The sequence below is a fragment of the Xenia sp. Carnegie-2017 genome, unplaced genomic scaffold, assembly GCF_021976095.1.
Source record: "Xenia sp. Carnegie-2017 unplaced genomic scaffold, XeniaSp_v1 HiC_scaffold_16, whole genome shotgun sequence".
In the NCBI taxonomy this organism is placed as follows: domain Eukaryota; kingdom Metazoa; phylum Cnidaria; class Anthozoa; order Malacalcyonacea; family Xeniidae; genus Xenia; species Xenia sp. Carnegie-2017.
In genome coordinates this window covers 1,226,099-1,244,889 of record NW_025813469.1, presented here as the reverse complement: position 1 = coordinate 1,244,889, position 18,791 = coordinate 1,226,099, and the positions used below count along the sequence as shown (strand labels likewise).

Here is an 18,791-nt window from a genome sequence, read left to right as displayed (position 1 = left end):
CAGCGACATAACGACATGCGATGTAAAATGATGTAAAGACACTGTCGCTGTCGCTGGGTCGTTACCACTCAGCGACATAACTACATAGCGATGTAAAATGATGTAAAGACACACTGTCGCTGTCGCTGGAGTCGTTACCACTCAGCGACATGACGACATAGCGATGTAAAAATGATGTAAAGACACTATCGCTGTCGCTAGGTCGTTACCACTCAGCGATATAACGACATAGCGATGTAAAATGATGTAAAGACACTATCGCTGTCGCTGGGTCGTTACCACTCAGCGACATAACGACATAGCGATGTAAAATGATGTAAAGACACTGTCGCTGTCGCTGGGTCGTTACCACTCAGCGACATAACGACATAGCGATGTAAAATGATGTAAAGACACTATCGCTGGCGCTAGGTCGTTACCACTCAGCGACATAACTACATAGCGATGTAAAAATGATGTAAAGACACACTGTCGCTGTCGCTAAGTCGTTACCACTCAGCGACATAACGACATAGCGATGTAAAATGATGTAAAGACACACTGTCGCTGTCGCTAGTCGTTACCACTCAGCGACATAACTACATGGCGATGTAAAATGATGTAAAGACATGTCGCTGTCGCTGGTCGTTACCACTCAGCGACATGACGACATAGCGATGTAAAATGATGTAAATACTATCGCTGTCGCTAGGTCGTTACCACTCAGCGATATAACGACATAGCGATGTAAAATGATGTAAAGACACTATCGCTGTCGCTAGGTCGTTACCACTCAGCGACATAACGACATAGCGATGTAAAATGATGTAAAGACCTGCACTGGCTGGGTCGTTACTGTCAGCGACATAACGACGCGATGTAAAAGGATGTAAAGACCGCTATCGCTGTGGTCGTTACCACTCAGCGACATAACTACATAGCGATGTAAAAATGATGTAAAGACACACTATCGCTGTCGCTAGGTCGTTACCACTCAGCGATATAACGACATAGCGATGTAAAAATGATGTAAAGACACACTATCGCTGGCGCTAGGTCGTTACCACTCAGCGACATAACTACATAGCGATGTAAAAATGATGTAAAGACACACTGTCGCTGTCGCTAGGTCGTTACCACTCAGCGACATAACGACATAGCGATGTAAAAATGATGTAAAGACACACTGTCGCTGTCGCTAGGTCGTTACCACTCAGCGACATAACTACATAGCGATGTAAAAATGATGTAAAGACACACTGTCGCTGTCGCTAGGTCGTTACCACTCAGCGACATGACGACATAGCGATGTAAAAATGATGTAAAGACACACTATCGCTGTCGCTAGGTCGTTACCACTCAGCGATATAACGACATAGCGATGTAAAAATGATGTAGAACACACTATCGCTGTCGCTGGGTCGTTACCACTCAGCGATATAACGACATAGCGATGTAAAATGATGTAAAGAGACACTATCGCTGTCGCTGGTCGTTACCACTCAGCGACATAACGAAGCGATGTAAAATGATGTAAAGACACTGCTATCGCTGTCGCTAGGTCGTTACCACTCAGCGACATAACGACATAGCGATGTAAAAATGATGTAAAGACACACTATCGCTGTCGCTAGGTCGTTACCACTCAGCGACATAACGACATAGCGATGTAAAAATGATGTAATGATGTAAAGACACTCTGTCGCTGTCGATACGAGCAAGACGATCAAATTTCGTTGGCCTTTACGACAGGAAATATGGTTTTCGCAGTTTTTCTCAAACATGGCGGCTAACGAAGCATTGCGCGCTACTTTATTAGCTATAATTTTAAAGAAATTAAAGGAAGATGATACTGAAAAGTCTTTATTAGAGCTTCTTCGAGGCCTTCCGTTTCTTTAGAAGTCTATTGCTGCTGTGAGTCCAGTGAACACTGAAATTGTATTTTCATAGCATGACTATACATTTTGGCTGGCTACGTCACTGACTCTTGGTTTCAGGTTTCTGCTCAAATCACTCATTTAAAATTGACAATCATGTAGTTCTATATATATAATATATAATACTATATAATATATATAAATAATATATTGATTTAAATTTTAATGCGTAATCATTTACTGTTTTATTCATTATGCACCATTTAGTAGTACATCGATGTTGCCATCCCATATGTATATAGTTAACCCATTGCATCCTGGGAAGCGCTGAATTTATGAATTACTTACTGCAAAACACATGCCTTCGCTGTGCTTCGTAAGGTACGATTTTAAGGCGAAGGAACGATTACATCGCTCACATTGATACTGCTTGAGAGGCGAATGTGTTTGCTCATGAGCCCGCAAGTTGGACCTGTCTGCAAAGGACTTGTTGCATTGTGAACAATGAAAAGGCCGTTCCCCAGTGTGAGAGCGTAAATGACCTTGTAATAACCACGGACGACTAAAACGTTTTCCACATATCTTACACGCGTGAGAACGTTTGTGCGTTAAAACGTGCATTGCTAAGGCTGGCATGGAAACATAACGTTTCCCACAGTGCGGGCATGCTTTTGCTTGCTTGCTGTCAAGACTACGATGTGTTTGCTTGTGTCGTGAGAGATTAGAAGACGTTGCGTAAGTCCGCTTGCAGATTGTGCATTTGAACGTTTGGTTAGATGATCCTCTGGTTTTTGTCTCTTCTCGAACTGTTTCTCCATTGCATTCTGTCATTATTACATCAGTTGTCTGTTTTGAGCTCAAATTTTTACAAAGACTAGAAATTTCCATATCGCACATTGTAATCATATTATTTTGATATGCAATTTTTCTCGTATCCTTTACTTGTGATTGCAGACGAACCACTTGATCTGTGTTTATTAAGTCAACGTTATCTTGATGCTGGCAACTGTCTCTCCAAGTAAGATCTGCGTTGAAATTCGATCCACTATGAACAGGACGTTTTTCCTGAACTTCACTTGAAACTCTCTTAATGGTTTTTGACATTCTGCATTTGCTTTCTTCATTCCTTCTCGTGTTTACGTCCAGGTCGAAATCCAATTCTTCTTGAGGAGTCTTGCTGGTTGAATTTTCATCGTTAAACGTATCGTGTACTCTTTCACCTTCGAGGTATTTCGTGTGTTTAACTAGAAAGACAAAATTACAACGTACAGAAGCATTGTGCAAGTTGAGCAAATTCATACGTTAAATAGCTTTTATTCGTACTCTGTGCATGAAATGACTGCTTCTGCAGTGCGATTGAAAAATTTGAAGATAAGGGAAGACTGTGGTTTTGTGCTTCCTCTTCTATTTAACGTTCAAACATCGACGTATATGTTGGAGGGGAGGGTCTTTTTTTATGTCGAGTCTAACACTACTACACAGAAAAGCAACATTAAAGAAGTCTGTATATTTCTGCAATTTTACCGTCTGTGGTTCTTTGCACATTGTCGTCCAACATATAGTCGAGCTTTTGTTTTGCTCTATATGATGTTTTCTTTATCAAGAACGACTTGGGCATGTCTATCTATGCATCACGGTCGAAACTCCCTGGAAACTCGCTGACCGTAAATTTAATACCGCCCTTGCAACTTGTATGCTTTGAAGGCTCCTCTGCTTGGAATAGTTTGTGCAGAAATTTTCATTCAACATAAATAATACTACCAACTCCGCGAGGATTCTAGCGTACGCAGCGAGAAGTCTGATTTCATTTTGATGTTGAAATACAGCAATGTACAACTTTCATAGTGTCACTCGCGTTGCCGTGGTTGTAGCGGCTTTCGATGCTAATTTGACGTGGCTGTGTCCCAAACTATTACCCTTTGCATTATAGCTTTCATCGAACTCACAATGACAACATTACATCAGAAAGTTGGGCATCTGAGTATTCTGCTTTTATCCTTATTTCATCAGACGTTCTTACGTTCTGCAGCTTTTTGTACACTTCGGAGAAAAATGCGTATATGTGTTGTGGCAAATGCTGTTATTGCTTATGCGCGCCTCTGAGACGCTGCCATCTGATCTATAAGAAAATCCATTAGCTTAAAGCGTTTGTACGGATTATTTTTTATGCACGATAACGGTTCACAGTCAAAAAAATTTTCTGGAGGGAGGAGTGGCCGAGACAACTGGAGGAATTATTCGTCCCCATGGTGAATTGACATGTCCCTAGTCCTTCGTATATTGATAAACTTTCAATGATAAAATTTCAATACTATCTTGAGCTTTCATTAGAGCTACGATGAATATGTATATGGCGGAAAAGTCGTTTTTGCGTAGGTTTACTTCATGTTAGCTAAAAATAGTCTTTGACGATTAGTTTTTCTATGTGTCCTTCAAACACCCCCAAGCCGAATGTTATCTGAGCTGTGCTTTCAGCCGCATTCTGGACGTAATTAAAATTCTGGTAACGACATAATGTCCGAAAAACAATGAAAAATACACTTCAAAAATAATTTCAAATCGGTTTTCGTGGGATCCAGATTTCAATTAGAAATACCAGACCAGTGTATGTTATATTCATTTGTTGATAATTACACATCGTAAGCTTCATGCCAAAAACATGATTGATATCTCGCGTCCCTTCGCCATTAATTATTAATACTCTAAATTAAATGGAGTAAAACAGCTCCCTCTATATGTAGCTACAAAATTTAAATACCAAAGTAAATCAAACAAAAAACGTGTAATGTGTTTATAAAACAACAACTACACAAAAAAATATTTCGAATTTATGGACATGGGAATTGCAGTGACATTACATCAGGCAGGAAAAAATGACAGATTTCTACTTGGGGTCCCCTTTCTCGCATATTTTATTGCTCATAGACACCTGTTGGAAATAATGCGGAGTTCAATTATATATAGTTATAATTTATGCGTAAAACAAACACACATCCGGTACATTAAGTTATTTTCTAAAGATTATTTACATTTTGGAATGCAATGTTCCATAAAGAATGAATGTTCCATGGAAAAAGTTTATCCTTCAAAGATAAAAGCTCATCGTCTTTGCTCTTGCACAATTCCAAATTCCAGTAAAAACAAAATTTCAAAATCGATCAACTAAAGAGAGAATGCGTCTTTTTTCCAGCTCCTCGCGATCTTTACCTTTCTCGTCTCCAAAGCTAGCAGCATATTCTAAACAAACATAAATATTTAGTATAGTTCACCATCAACTCCTCGAAACTCGTCATCATCATATATATGATGTACTATTTTGACGAGTCTCCAGTTGTACGAAAATGATTGTTTTATAGTTCATACATTAATACAGTTGATATAGCGGAACCTGATTATCCATGCAAATTTTTAATACCTAATCCCAAACAATATACACATGAACTGCAAAATAGTAATACTTATAATATTTTTTGTAGAACAGAACGGCATAAACAATCTTTTGTTGCTATAGATCTTGTAAAAATATATCATTTTTAGTATAGTATGGTAAATATATAATGTAAATAGAACGATGATGATAATTTGAAACTTTTTTTAGAACACTAATGTAAATTCATGGTATATTTTTCTCTGAAGACGGATGATAAAAACCTTTCAATTAAATTCATATGTAGTTCATAGCTTGTATACATAATTTTATCTCACCACGTAAAATTGAACGAATATCCTTCATGTTGCCGCCCTGTTGGTTCAACAATGTTTGCACGCGTGTTTTTATCTGAAGAAAATATATACATACATGAAAAGTTTCGTAAACAAACGTGTCCACAACATATAAAGATGATCTTAATGACAAGAAAGAGAAAATTCATACAGTACTTACGGCTGCGTTACCAGAACTACAACATTCGACTACAACAGTGTCTATTAATTGAAGTATGAACAACCCGGCGTCTAGTCTTTGAAGATAGAAATCTTCTTCAGTTGTTTCGTCTATTTCATCGCCTTGGCTCAAAATCGTCTGAAATTCAATATGTCAGTTATTATGATCAGGGCAGCGAGAGTTTTGAATTGTCCAAACATGGATACTAACATTTTTTTGTCTTTCAATTTTATTATCGCAATCCTGCACCAACTCGAAGTATTTAAAATGCAACTCAATGAGTCGGTCTACCTGGAAAAAAAGAAGAAAGAAAGATAGAATGAACTTTATATGCATCAAAATACTTTTGAGCAATTTTAAATTCACAAGTGAAATAATTTTCAATCCATTCAATGTCATCCTTACTTTAATGTGATCTTCCTCGACGAATTTTTGAACTAATCTCGATCGTTGACTTCCACTCAGATTTCGAAAAAGAGATGCCAATATGGACATGACGTGTTCTAAGAAAAAATTTAAGGTTCAAAGATGGTTTTATGTACTATTATATAGATAATAGACCTGTTGCATACAATATAATATAAATACTATGAGACGTTCACCAGAAGGAATTATACCACGCCCACTTTATTGACTCAACTATCCGACTCTTACAATGTGTAACCGTACATCCTGTGTCCCAAGTGCAGGAGTCACCATTTTACTATGGTGATAGCCGGGAGGGCACATTGTCTTACAAATTTCATATTGTATCATATATATATGATAAAAGTGACAACAAGTAGATAATAATAGTATACACAACGTGCATATGGGTATGTCGCAAATTACATATAATACATACAATATTACAAGAACGTTACATACCTTCGTATTCGCCTTCTTTTGAGCCGACTTTCTTGTTGCTTTTTGGAGGCTAAAAGCATTCATAGTGAATTGTGATTGTCAAAAATATACGGCAACATGCTTCTGCAGCACATTATACCTTCATGAATAAAGCAAAAAGGCTTCTAAGGCCAAGAACATCAATGAATTTTGTGCAGTTATCAGCACCTTCGACACCTTGCATAGCGTAATCAAGAACTTTTAATGCACTTCGTCTAGACAGTTTCTTTTCTCTATTAGAAAAAGTGTTAGTGAAATATAATGAGAACGCTTGCGATTAAATTAGATAACAGTTTTTATTTCATATTAATTGAGTCGTTTTTGATTGCCATAAGTCTTTGCCATGACATCACGTTACGTCATATCATCATGACATCACGTTACGTCATATCATCATGACATCACGTTACGTCATATCATCATGACGTCACGTTACGTCATATCATCATGACATCACGTTACGTCATATCATCATGACACCACGTTACGTCATATTTTTTCTCGTATGTTTACAGGAGAATAACGACAAGAGATTCATCAAAGAAAGTAACCTCAACATAAGAATCATAAGCTGCAAGCCTTGCCCTTTGAGAAAGCGTTCTCGGTTCGCCACGGCCATCAATGAACTGCACAAACAATTGAACAAGTTCTCCATGTACTCAATTTCGTTCGCTGTGCTGGGATCACGAGGTTTATAAGCCTAAAAAGAAAGTGTTTATGAATCAATTTCGTTCGCTGTACTAGGATCACGAGGTTTATAAGCCTAAAAAGAAAGTGTTTATGAATCAATTTCGTTCGCTGTACTAGGATCACGAGGTTTATAAGCCTAAAAAGAAAGTGTTTATGAATCAATTTCGTTCGCTGTACTAGGATCACGAGGTTTATAAGCCTAAAAAGAAAGTGTTTATGAATCAATTTCGTTCGCTGTACTAGGATCACGAGGTTTATAAGCCTAAAAAAAAGTGTTTATGAATCAATTTTGTTGGCTACTAGGACGACGGAGTTGTTAAGCTTGAGAGCGTGTGTATGTATAAAAAAGACACGATCGAGGCAAACGAAAAGTAGAATGAGTTTTTTTTAAACATACCGAGAGACATTGAAGCAGAACATCAATACCATTAACAGCTCCCAATAATTGTCGGTTTTCTTGACAAAAATAAATAAACAAAACTTGATACGCGAAGTTTCGATGACAACAAAAGAAGAAAACAGTTTTAACCACTCTACCTTGATTATTTTGTAAAAGTATTGACAAAATTTCACTACTGTATAACTTGTTTGCGTCGTAAACAGGTGCTTTCTATCGAGAAAAAGTGCTTTAAAGTGACTCACAAAAGCTACGGTAGTAATGGGAATAATCGTGTACAAAAATACAAGTAACACGTACCCTTAGACGCTTCATCAACCATGCAACTAAGCCCTGTTCACCAGCAGTGGCACAGATTTCAGGTTTTAAATCTGTAAGATTTTCAATGATGCCAAGAGTATTGTGGATACCATCTGCTTCTTCTTTGATATTTTCATCAAGTCTTTCCATGTTTTGAACCAATAATGCCACAATTTGACCTTCGAGCTAAATGTATGGCTCTATGTTTAAGTTACGACTTTGTAAAGAGAAGGAAAATTGAATTGAGAAGAGACAACGAGGTCAGATTGGTTCTGGATTGATATGCATGATAATTTAAATAAATGTGTAGTTAATATGAACATTCTACGTATGTTCTATTAACCTGGACGATCATCATTTACAAACATATAACGATACTCCCGGGTTCAAACCATTTACTTTATTCTACGTATGTCATACACAGAGGCGTAACTAGAACGTTAATTGAGGGGGGGGGAGTGCATATTCATGTATTCTGTCGTGCCCTGCTGATTTCTTTGAAAGTAATTTGAATTTCAAAAGAAATCAGTAGGGCACAACTAAATATATGAATATACACACCAATTAAGGTTCCAGTTACGCCTCTGGTCATAAAGTTCTTTAGAAGCATGATTTGAATTGCAACTTTGCCATTATTTAGAAAGAAACATCAACCCACCAAAGCATCCAGCAATACTTCCGAACTTTCCTCGCTCTCATTTAAAGTATCCACATCAGTAAGTTCGAGCAACAGGTCAGCAACTGCTATTCCAATATCTGAGATTTATCAAGGTATACCTGTTCATAATCTTAGTAAGCACGTTGCTATGAGTTACCTCATATAATTTTTAAAGGATACCAGAGTTTTCATGACTTAGAAGACCAAGAATTGTTTGCATCGAGTTTTGTTGAATGAGTATGTTATAAAGTTCTGGGGCTGTTGCAATCACGTGGAGCTTTTGAACTTCATCATGTAAGTCCAACTCTGATTCTAAAAATCTTTGGCATAAATGTAATACATTTGGTCAAACTTTTCTAAACACCTTTGGTATCAAAATAATATACATGAGATATGACGAGATGCAAGGCATCTTATAGAAATGTGTTTGCCAATATGCTAAATAGTTTCACAGGTGACCCTGTCCATTCAACAGGGAAAACTTGACCCCAGGGAGGGGTAGGTAAGGTTACTGGAATTTAGAAATGGATAATTAAATTTAATGAATACATACTTCTCAGGATTGTCAACATATTTTATCCTCATCTCTGTGTTTTTCTTCACTTTTTTTTCAAAGGAGACCAGTAACTTCCGCAACATACTTGAATCCAATGCTTCAACCTAAAATTTTTTATATTTGCCTTGTGATAACTGGGTACAAACCTCCTAAATATATTTTCGAAATTTCTGTTCCTAACCTACATAAAACAAGTCAAGTTTTTACATAGGGTGAAAATAAAGAGATTGAGCAGTTGGGAATTTGCCAAAAGTTGTTGATGCATCAAAACTACACACTGAATGAATACCTCTGGCTCGCTTTCCGCAACCATCTTCAAAATCTGTTCACGTTCTTCCGCTGATATTTCTGGGCCTTCCTTCAGGTTCAACATCGTACTTCTTTTTATACTTGTATTCTCTGAACGAGCAATATCCTCTTCCCTTGGGCGCTTGCGACCTTGACTGCTACTCTACAATCAAGTAAAAAAGTAGTCATACCAATGATGATCTCCTTCAGATGTGACAAGTATTTTTCTTCGTACGAGCAAGCTATTGTACAACTCTTCTCAGCTAAGAGAAACAGACCCATTAAGTTAATGTAAAATATACAAAAGATGATTTGCCTTGTTTACAATTTGCTGGCAGGAAGACTTGGTCGAGTGGTTTTGAACAACACTAGCAATAATGGACAACATCTCTTGGGATTAATTTGCCTGCCAGCCAAACGTAAATAGGGCAAGTCATCTATTGTAAATTGTTTATTATCAATACAGATTTACTTCATAGCGCAAATTTTCCCCACGTTCTCTTCTATAGTCCATCATCTAGGATACCGGTTATTTTCTTATATGTACTTTTTAAGTAAATCTTGTCTTTTATTCCACCAATTCAGCAGTATTTAAAATCAAATCACCACGCTCATAATAAAAAGCTACAGTCCTAGAATCAGTCAGAATTACGTTGAAAAACTTCATGTAAGCTCATATAACAACCTGTATTTGATTGACGAAGTTTATATACTTATGTTACGGACTTATAAAACACAAGATTTTTCCATTGAAAAATGCATTTTAAATAACATTTTAAAACGTTTTTCGTGAAGTATGTCTTTTTCAGGAAAGCCATCTTCGTCTGAAGGCCAGCGAAAAAGTAAGTTTTCCATTGACTTTTTGTAAACAAAGCCGCTTTATAAAATGGCGTCCGTTGCTTTGCAACTGTGCCCAAGAACTACGAGTCATAATTAAATGTAATATCACACGCGTGTTTGTAAATATTTTTATCTTTAGATACCGTGTTCACGTTCAAGAAAAGAACAAGTAAAGTGGACTGGAGGAAATTAGGTGTGAATGAATGAAAAATATGCATTTAACAGCATTTATCGAAACCGTTACTGTATATAAATAGTTAATCATTTAAAGTAAGAGTACTTGTTGAAAACAACAGGTTGAATGGGGGCTAAAAAAATTAGTTGCAGTAAAAGATATACAGAAAAGCAAGATATTCTTTTAAAAGCAACCTCTTTCATTTGCCTTAACCATCTTTCAGCATGCAACAATTTGTATATGCACTATCTGTGTCGTTCGGTCTTTGTATTTCAACTGTAGCTGCTGTTGATGTGAGCAAAATTGCAAGGGAATTGGATTTTCAATGTCTCCAAGAAAACATTATGAACATAACATTTTGTGATATTGAAGCAGAAATGGTAATACTTTCTGATGTTTATGGTCATTTTGAAATGACAATGTCTTTGTACTTACATATCATTTTTCTTTTTAGGATTCCCAGTTTGTTGATTCAAATTTTGTGAAGCTGTTTCAACTGGCACAGCTTATCATAGAGTATTTAATGGTAAACCGAATTACAAAATTTTAGGTTTTTTAGTTTTGTGTAAGTTTGTGATTCCTTGGGCTTTCAGGACTTTTCTGGTTATTTTTTTGTTGCGACCAATTTTCAAAACTAACTCTTACATGCATAAAGTTTTATACAGTACGCTAACTTCTACATCACAAGATGAATTGCATTCAATTGCTTTATAAAAATTACCTAAAAAAGGTTCATTTTTTTAGCATTCTCAACAGTTTCTACAGTCAAAAATTGGAGAAAATGAAAGAGTACTGACTGAGTGTACTCAGGTAGTTGAGCTCTTCAATTTATGTGAAATGCAGTTGATGTATGGCATATATCGAATTGAAGGTATACCTCACAAAAACATTTTTTGCAAAATAGGATCTTCAAAAGAAGGAAAAAGAGTTGGAAGATAAAGAAAATGTGGTAAATCACTTGAAGAAGGAGAATCGTAAAGCTCGTAAAATGTTAGCAGATTATCAATTGATGATGAGAACTGGGGCGAGTGGCATCCACAAGGTTGAATTTGTGAAATGCTTTAATGATGATAATATTTCTATTAAACAGTTATACACACCTATCATTGGAAATTTTATTTTTGAGTTGATTTGCTTGTATTCTTAACATGCTTATAAAATTTATACCCTACTTTCATATAATGTCCTTTTTGTCCCAAAGTGTTTGTGAGCCACGAGTACCTTGTTAGCCATCAACATTTGTACCCTAATTTTATATAGTGTCCTTTTTGTCCCAAAGTGTTTGTGAGCAATGAAGACCTTGTTAGCCATCAACATTTGTACCCTAATTTTATATAGTGTCCTTTTTGTCCCAAAGTGTTTGTGAGCCATGAGTACCTTGTTAGCCATCAACATTGTACCTAATATATAGTGTCCTTTTTGTCCCAAGTGTTTGTGAGCCATGAGTAGTCCATCAGCATGTAATGTGTCAAAGTAGCCATGAGTATCTTGTTAGCCATCAACAAAGACGTCACAGTAGGCTGTTGAATACTGATGCTGAGCTTCCAGCTAAGAACTCTCAAGTAAATAATGAAGTTGTGCAAGAATTGCAGCATATCAAAGAGAGATTAGCGTCAACCGAACGGCAATTGCAGGAAGAGAAAGATGCAAAGCAGATTGAGGTTATTTGCTCATTTGACTCTTTGTTAATCTCCTCCTCCTCTATTGGGAAAAAGTTTTAGTCTTATATTTGTAATGGTAAATGGTATTTTTTTAGAAGGAAGACAAAGAAATGAATAAAATCAAAGAACTAGAACAAAGATATGCTCAATGGAAGGAAGATGAAAAACAGAGACAAATGGTTCGTGCTAATGTTCTTTTTTTACGCATGCATCATAGCTTTTGAAGTTTTTCTTTAGAATGAGATGAGAGATTTCAAGAATTCAGTCATGATTGAGTTAAACGAGGAAAAGTCAGCCTTAGAGCAGGTGTGAGTTATCCAAGAGTTTTCAAAAGACTTTTTGCGTGACTGATGTCGTCGAAAATCTTTTTTGCAACAGAAAATTTTTGAATTGGAAAAAAAATCAGAAAGGGTGTCATTGGTTCGTGGAATTCAGGTAAACTTACTTTAAAGATGGTTTTTTCATCGTGACTTGACTATAACAGAAAAACTATCAAGAAATTCTGAACTCAATTTCACGTCACTTGTCTTTCGTGTCTCTTGTTTTCAATTCCAATATATCTATTGCTCAGGATGAAGATGAAAATCATGATGCTTCAAGTCGTCAGCAGCAGCAGCAACAAAATGATATTCAAAATATACGTAAAGAACTCCATGAAGAAGTAAGCTTATTTTTCTTATGAGAACTAACTTTCTCTTTGTGTGCGTTCAATATGTTTTCAAATCACTTTTATATTCATAAAGCCGCGAAAGAAATCTACAAGCTCGTTATTCTTCGTCTTGAGCTCTATCCGTATTACGTCATTTATTTCGCTGATGTTGTTAAATAACGTCCGTCATTGGAACTTAAAATGAAAATTATGCGAAGCAAATGTAAAACACGATTTCGGTGAAAATTGTAATGTCTAAATTTTAGCACCTAAAACAATTTCTTTATTTAATCTAAGTCAAGTTTCTCGTGCGCAATATTCCCGTAAACCTGTCACATGCAAACTTATTTACTCTATAGTTTAACTTCTTGTTTTGCTTCTTATGTTTAAAATAGTAATATTTATAATTAATATAAGCCCTTAATGTGCGCCGTTGTATTTCTAGAATCCGAGTTACTGCGAGTTAATCCGAGTTAGGTCAGCAATTACTGCGATACGAGGAAGTCGATCTGCCTCAACTCGCGAACATACTTTAAATATTGACCTAGGTTATTGGGAAAGTTGTCTTTACATTTGACTGTCCCTTTATCATGGATATTTTTGCACACTGATTTTAGTCATCTTTGAAATATTAAATCCGAGTTACTGCTCGTGCATTTATGTTTTATTTCGAGTATTATCGGTCCAGTTAAGGACCATGAAAAATTGCATAGCCGGCCATATTTCAGGCCGTCCAGCGGGGTATTGGTATAAGTTTTCAATCAGCAATAATCACGCCTCGGATGAACCTCATCGGCTATGATCCTGCCACTGCGCAAAGCTGACATACAACAGAAATAAGTGAATATAAATATAAGATGCCGTTTTCTTACGCTTGTGGTGACCACAAACTAAGACAATTGTTAAAGCAAGAGTAGGTATAATTAATAATAAATTAGCAATCAATAATTTTCATGTGTAGGTGACTTCAATTCATACACATGCGGAGGAAAATATAAAAAAATTAATGGATAAATACAAAAAACAGGAATTGAAGATGAAGAAAGATAACGAAGCTGAAAAGACAAAGTAAGATTTGGTTATGTAATGAGCATGCGCTACGGTATGATCCAGATTAGTTGTTATAGTTTGATTAAATTTCTTTGGGACATAAGTTGAGACTTTAGTTTGTTTTTATTTCATTTATTGATTAATTATCGTTTATTTCAATGTAGTACGAATCCATTTTGAAGAAATTCAACGACGCACTTGAAGCTGAAAGGGCTGAGAAAGAAAAATGGTGATAAGTTTTGAACAGAAAGTGAATAGACTTAATCAGGTCAGTATTTAAGCCGAGCTTGAGGTCTTTACAAAGAAATATCGGACCGTAGTTTTTTTGTACAGACCGAGATCGTAGGGCGATTGCCTTTGACTATAAAATTACGCTTTTCGGACTGTGGTCGATTACGGGAAAATAATGGACAGGCAAAAATGCTTCTGAGCCAATCAAAGCGCGCCATTTAGCCGGAAGTGACACTTGCCATATAGTAATACTTCTTACTTGATGATCATTATAAAGTATAGAGTATGTAGGTAGGGAAAAAAATCTATTTCTCTTAGTTCTGAACATTTTCACCATGCGTGGTATTGAGAGTGCTATAGCGATAGCGTAATAAAGCCTTTGAACGTATGACAATCATACCTTATTTCATCAATTGTAGTTTCTTTCTTTTTTATATTTTTTAGAAGATTATTGAGCGAGAAAGAGTCAAGCACTTTCCACGGGTAACTTAGCAACACAATCTTTCTCCCCGTTGGCGTAAGAAGATTAATAACTGCCAGTGGCTCATATTTATATCTACACGATTTGCCGTGTTAAGTTGCCTTAAAATCTCTTGTTTTGCACACGGATTATAACATTCATAAATGAACACGAGCCCCCCCCCCTCCAATTATCGATCTTCTTACGTCCATGTCACCCCCTCCCTCCCCTCCCCTCCAATATTTCATGACATAAAGATTTGATCTGATTAACGTGCCTGCTACGTAATTGCTGACAAGACCTAAGTGTTTGTATCAGTAAAGTTGATCACCGTCATCTTGAATCACAAATGTCTTGTTCATTATTTCCTGTACAGGGTAAACCGCCTCAACCACCCAGCCCTGCTCATGAAATTGGTATGGTTTGTCTTGTTCGTACTTTGTACTGTTTCTTTCGTTCATTTGCACAGTTTCATTCATTATTTTGTAGGTGCGTTAACCCGTGAACATGTCGAACAATCATCACAACTGGCAGAGAGCGACGAGAGTTAGTAATGTGTATAATTTAATACATGGACCGATCGAATAAAGTTTGTTTTTTCCCCCACTTCTTGTGGATTACTCATTAACATGCGGTGTTTTTATTGCAAAGAAAGTATAAACATACTATACAGCTGTAAAAAATATTCACTCTCAAGAGACGTTGGAATATCGTAAACATCCATTAGTTAAACGCTTTATACGTCGATCTTTATGCAGTAGCAGTGACGTTCAGATTTTACTTGCACGTCATCGTCAACTGTCTTGTTCGCAATTGTTAAATCAGCATAAAGTTGTTCATATCAGCCAAAAAAAGTCAGATCATTTGTGCAAGTTTATGAAATCTAGCACCACTAGTAATCGCCTTGCATTGAGATGTTTTATAAATGATCTTTTTAGATGATCTCATGACGTTGTATGTTGCATTCAATGGTACCGACTATCAACTTCGTCGGGAAGCCTCGGCATCGTCACGTGATTGGTCAGATCAGTTCTCGTTCCAGGCCAGTCGAGAGCCTTACCCACCATTCAACTATCCTATCTATGTATACTCGGCTGGTGGCTCGCCCTATTGGAGGCAGTATATCTCAACCAAGTCATCTCCTCCTAGTAATGAATATCGCACTGATTACTTGTTCTACGTATCTTCAATACCGCTGGCTGGAAGTATCGCCTGCTATTTGTTGGAGAAAGGAAGCGCCAATGTGATCAAGTCCTCTATAGCGAAGACTGAAACGTTATCTGGATGGCGAAACACTGGAATTAAATTTTATGCGCTTAAAACAACCCCAGCTGGCTCCCCAACAAGACGTGAGTTTAATGCTGTCATTTTTTCAGTGCAAGATTGAAAATTGTATTGTTGTCTTTTAATTTGTCAGCCTTGAGTAGATCTGGAACTTTAGTATCTGATACAGGAACTGAAGGTGTTGATGAACCGTCTGATTCAGGTAACTTCAGTAATCTTCAGTCTTGTAGCTTTATCGAACTAAAATATAAAATATTTGACCACAATTTCCACTTTATCAATCTTCGATGTAGATTTTTGTTCTTGTATGTATGTGTCATTATTTTACACAGACGAGTTATCTGTGTCTAGTTTAAACACTGCCACTGAGAGTGCGAAGAAAAATCTTGCTGAAGCCATTGAAATGTAAGCTTTTTATTGTGTGAGTTGGTGAGAGATGATTGTTTGATTGTTGAAGGGTGGTAAAACGAGAAATATTTTGGTTTGATCATTAGTAATTTATCAACATCGTATTTACTAACTTAGGAATCGTACTAAAGTAGAAGAAGTACAAAAGCCAACGCCAAGGCCCCTTCCTCCTCCTCCTCCTTCAAAAGCTGAGCAACCTGAAGAGTCTCTTGAATCAGAGTATGTACTCCGTTGTTTTGATGTTAGTTAATATAGTGGAGGTGAGGTTCCAGAAATTTTATCTCTTGAATCAGAGTATGTACTCCGTTGTTGTTGATGTTAGTTAATATAGTGGAGATGCGGTTCCAGAAATTTTATCTCTTGAATCAGAGTATGTACTCCGTTGTTGTTGATGTTAATTAATATAGTGGAGATGTGAGGTTCCAGAAATTTTATCTCTTGAATCAGAGTATGTACTCCGTTGTTGTTGATGTTAGTTAATATAATGGAGATGTGCGGTTCCAGAAAATTTATCTCTTGAATCAGAGTATGTACTCCGTTGTTGTTGATGTTAGTTAATATAGTGGAGAGGTGAGTTCAGAAATTTTATCTCTTGAATCAGAGTATGTACTCCGTTGTTGTTGATGTTAGTTAATATAGTGGAGATGTGCTGTTCCAGAAAATTTATCTCTTGAATCAGAGTATGTACTCCGTTGTTGTTGATGTTAGTTAATATAGTGGAGAGGTGAGGTTCCAGAAAATTTATCTCTTGAATCAGAGTATGTACTTTGCGCAAGTTGAACGGAAAAATAAAACCAAAACTATTTGTTCTTTTGTGTGTGAAGTTTCGGTGCTGAAGAAAGGACTGAAAGAATCGTACAGCTCTGTAAATTTGTTCACCAAATGTTTTTATTTTCATATTTTTTCATACAGGAGTGAGGATGATCAATCTGAAGAGGAATTGGTGCGTTTCCTTATATCGAACATCATTAAATAGTTTTATCCTGTGGTTTTGAATTGGCTAAAATGTAAAGATATTCCCTTGATATTTTTAGGGAACAACCTTAGAGACAGGAACATTTACACCTTTTGAGAGATTTCCAACAATCATAAGTAAGACACTCATTGAAGATTACGATTTAATTTATCAACGATTCGTTTCAGTTTTGTGTTGTATAAATATAACCTATAATAATCCGAAGAGATCGGATTCGTACAGTCTCTAATATTGCAGGATTTAGTTTAGCTGCGTTGATTAACGTGCGATTATTTTTCCACATTTTCCACATAGCACAATATAACCACAAAGCAAAGACTTTGGAACAATGCAAGGATGAAGTAAAGAGGAGTTCGAACAGGGTTTAGGCAAGAGAGGAATTGAACCTGAGACTACGCGGTTGTCAAGCAAACAGCTCGAGTCTAGAATGAAGTCCTTAAGATCAGAACAGGAAGGCCATGCCAAGGTATTACGTTAGGGGACACGCTATAATCAGTGCAAATTATATCTTTAAGATGACAACAGGTTAAGGCCATCTCATTAAGCTAGCTCTATGTGAATGAACATTTTATAAATGTGAAATCATTTGTGAAACCAATTAAGTGAAGTCGCCACAGTTTATTGTGATTATTACATCTTTCTCGTTTTTCGAACTAAAACTTTCTCCTTATCAAAAGAAGTACAATATTATTGAGTAAAAGATTGGTGGATACATATTTGTAATTTCAACTATGTCAATTGCTGTTTTAGAAATTTAGAAATTTCAAGGAAATTCGAAAGCGAAAAGCTGAAGAAGTTGATAACTTGGCGAGGAAAACATCAAATATAAAAAAGTTGGCAAAGTCTGAAGATCAACCTGAAGGTATTGGTGACAATCATCGCTTAATCTCTTTTTCTAATTTAGATTGTTTACTGACAAATTCTGTTTTATAGGTTCATTCATACGGCGCTCTCCTACTTTGAAGCCCTCGTTAAAATCTACAGCAAGTGCCATCAATGCTGTCAGAGGTTTTGCATCTCCTAAAGCAGGCTTGGATATTAATTCTGCTGAGCTCGCGCTGAAAAGGTAAGTTCAGTCGGACTCTTGTGAACGCACAAAATATTCGCTTGTGTGTAGTGTGTATATGTGTGTATATGTGTGTATAAGTGTGTATAAGTGTGTATATGTGTCCGTTTCTTTGTCACGAAAGACGTAGCAGTTATACCGAACCCACTTCACCGAAAGCAGATATGTCATTCACTACGACCTCGGTGACTGAACCTTCTGAAAGCGTGTCAGAGGAAAGCAGACAACACGAAGTAGATAACATGCAGCACGAGTTAACCGATGAAGGATCTGATGAAGATGTCGATTGGGACTCAGCCTTGAGGTATGAAGCGTGTATTGTTGTTTTAGGTTTTGCCTACATCATTACCTGTGTGCGTGTTTTATTTTGTAAAGTGAGGAGGATGCCCATGGTCGGAAAATGGTTCCGAAGGTTTCTGTTCATATACCATCACAAACATCTCAGGTATAAAAAATGGACGCGAAGTGACAATTTTTA

At 36.6% G+C, this 18,791-nt stretch overlaps 4 protein-coding genes and 1 non-coding gene across 5 annotated transcripts; 2 read left to right on the top strand and 3 right to left on the bottom strand.

Moving 5' to 3' along the window:
- Positions 1-2,094: 2,094 nt before the first annotated feature.
- On the bottom strand, positions 2,095-4,035 carry LOC124436528 (zinc finger protein 558-like). The gene is made up of 2 exons (XM_046986469.1): positions 3,381-4,035; positions 2,095-3,100 (listed from the first exon to the last, which is right to left on the bottom strand). The coding sequence occupies exons 1-2, from the start codon at positions 3,472-3,474 to the stop codon at positions 2,190-2,192; spliced, it is 1,005 nt and encodes a 334-aa protein (XP_046842425.1). The 5' UTR covers positions 3,475-4,035; the 3' UTR covers positions 2,095-2,189.
- A 770-nt stretch (positions 4,036-4,805) lies between these two features.
- On the bottom strand, positions 4,806-10,165 carry LOC124436519 (beta-catenin-like protein 1). The gene is made up of 16 exons (XM_046986451.1): positions 9,986-10,165; positions 9,515-9,676; positions 9,223-9,329; positions 8,850-8,989; positions 8,670-8,767; positions 8,012-8,197; positions 7,852-7,924; positions 7,712-7,770; positions 7,176-7,324; positions 6,725-6,857; positions 6,607-6,655; positions 6,145-6,242; positions 5,950-6,030; positions 5,740-5,877; positions 5,562-5,634; positions 4,806-5,093 (listed from the first exon to the last, which is right to left on the bottom strand). Exons 1-16 carry the CDS (start codon positions 10,028-10,030, stop codon positions 5,005-5,007), a joined length of 1,680 nt encoding a protein of 559 aa, XP_046842407.1. The 5' UTR covers positions 10,031-10,165; the 3' UTR covers positions 4,806-5,004.
- A 46-nt stretch (positions 10,166-10,211) lies between these two features.
- Positions 10,212-14,105, top strand: LOC124436525 (zinc finger protein DZIP1L-like). The gene is made up of 14 exons (XM_046986466.1): positions 10,212-10,355; positions 10,493-10,546; positions 10,811-10,908; positions 10,983-11,054; positions 11,273-11,338; positions 11,433-11,570; positions 11,711-11,737; positions 12,004-12,189; positions 12,285-12,368; positions 12,427-12,495; positions 12,568-12,624; positions 12,761-12,850; positions 13,800-13,906; positions 14,053-14,105. The coding sequence occupies exons 1-14, from the start codon at positions 10,310-10,312 to the stop codon at positions 14,066-14,068; spliced, it is 1,110 nt and encodes a 369-aa protein (XP_046842422.1). The 5' UTR covers positions 10,212-10,309; the 3' UTR covers positions 14,069-14,105.
- On the bottom strand, positions 13,522-13,660 carry LOC124437729. The gene has a single exon (XR_006945834.1). It is a non-coding gene; the product is annotated as a U4 spliceosomal RNA (small nuclear RNA).
- A 9-nt stretch (positions 14,106-14,114) lies between the features above and the next one.
- On the top strand, positions 14,115-18,066 carry LOC124437130. The gene is made up of 12 exons (XM_046987142.1): positions 14,115-14,156; positions 14,564-14,602; positions 14,956-14,995; positions 15,069-15,125; positions 15,518-15,928; positions 15,997-16,065; positions 16,196-16,268; positions 16,389-16,490; positions 17,184-17,214; positions 17,306-17,363; positions 17,542-17,713; positions 17,998-18,066. Exons 1-11 carry the CDS (start codon positions 14,115-14,117, stop codon positions 17,613-17,615), a joined length of 996 nt encoding a protein of 331 aa, XP_046843098.1. The 3' UTR covers positions 17,616-17,713; positions 17,998-18,066.
- Positions 18,067-18,791: the final 725 nt, after the last annotated feature.

Bases quoted from the DNA above. Each gene is read 5' to 3' on its own strand.
- LOC124436528 (XM_046986469.1), bottom strand. From the start codon at position 3,474: ATGCCCAAGTCGTTCTTGATAAAGAAAACATCATATAGAGCAAAACAA. The intron at 3,101-3,380 runs GTAAAATTGCAG...TTGTCTTTCTAG, and splicing joins TGTGCAAAGAACCACAGACG to TTAAACACACGAAATACCTC.
- LOC124436519 (XM_046986451.1), bottom strand. From the start codon at position 10,030: ATGATGGACTATAGAAGAGAACGTGGGGAAAATTTGCGCTATGAA. The intron at 6,243-6,606 runs GTATGTAACGTT...ATTTTTTCTTAG, and splicing joins AAAAGAAGGCGAATACGAAG to AACACGTCATGTCCATATTG. The intron at 6,031-6,144 runs GTAAGGATGACA...CTTTTTTTCCAG, and splicing joins TCGAGGAAGATCACATTAAA to GTAGACCGACTCATTGAGTT.
- LOC124436525 (XM_046986466.1), top strand. From the start codon at position 10,310: ATGTCTTTTTCAGGAAAGCCATCTTCGTCTGAAGGCCAGCGAAAAA. The intron at 10,909-10,982 runs GTAATACTTTCT...TTTTCTTTTTAG, and splicing joins GTGATATTGAAGCAGAAATG to GATTCCCAGTTTGTTGATTC. The intron at 11,055-11,272 runs GTAAACCGAATT...TCATTTTTTTAG, and splicing joins TTATCATAGAGTATTTAATG to CATTCTCAACAGTTTCTACA.
- LOC124437130 (XM_046987142.1), top strand. From the start codon at position 14,115: ATGGTGATAAGTTTTGAACAGAAAGTGAATAGACTTAATCAG. The intron at 14,157-14,563 runs GTCAGTATTTAA...TATATTTTTTAG, and splicing joins AAGTGAATAGACTTAATCAG to AAGATTATTGAGCGAGAAAG. The intron at 16,066-16,195 runs GTAACTTCAGTA...TATTTTACACAG, and splicing joins TGATGAACCGTCTGATTCAG to ACGAGTTATCTGTGTCTAGT.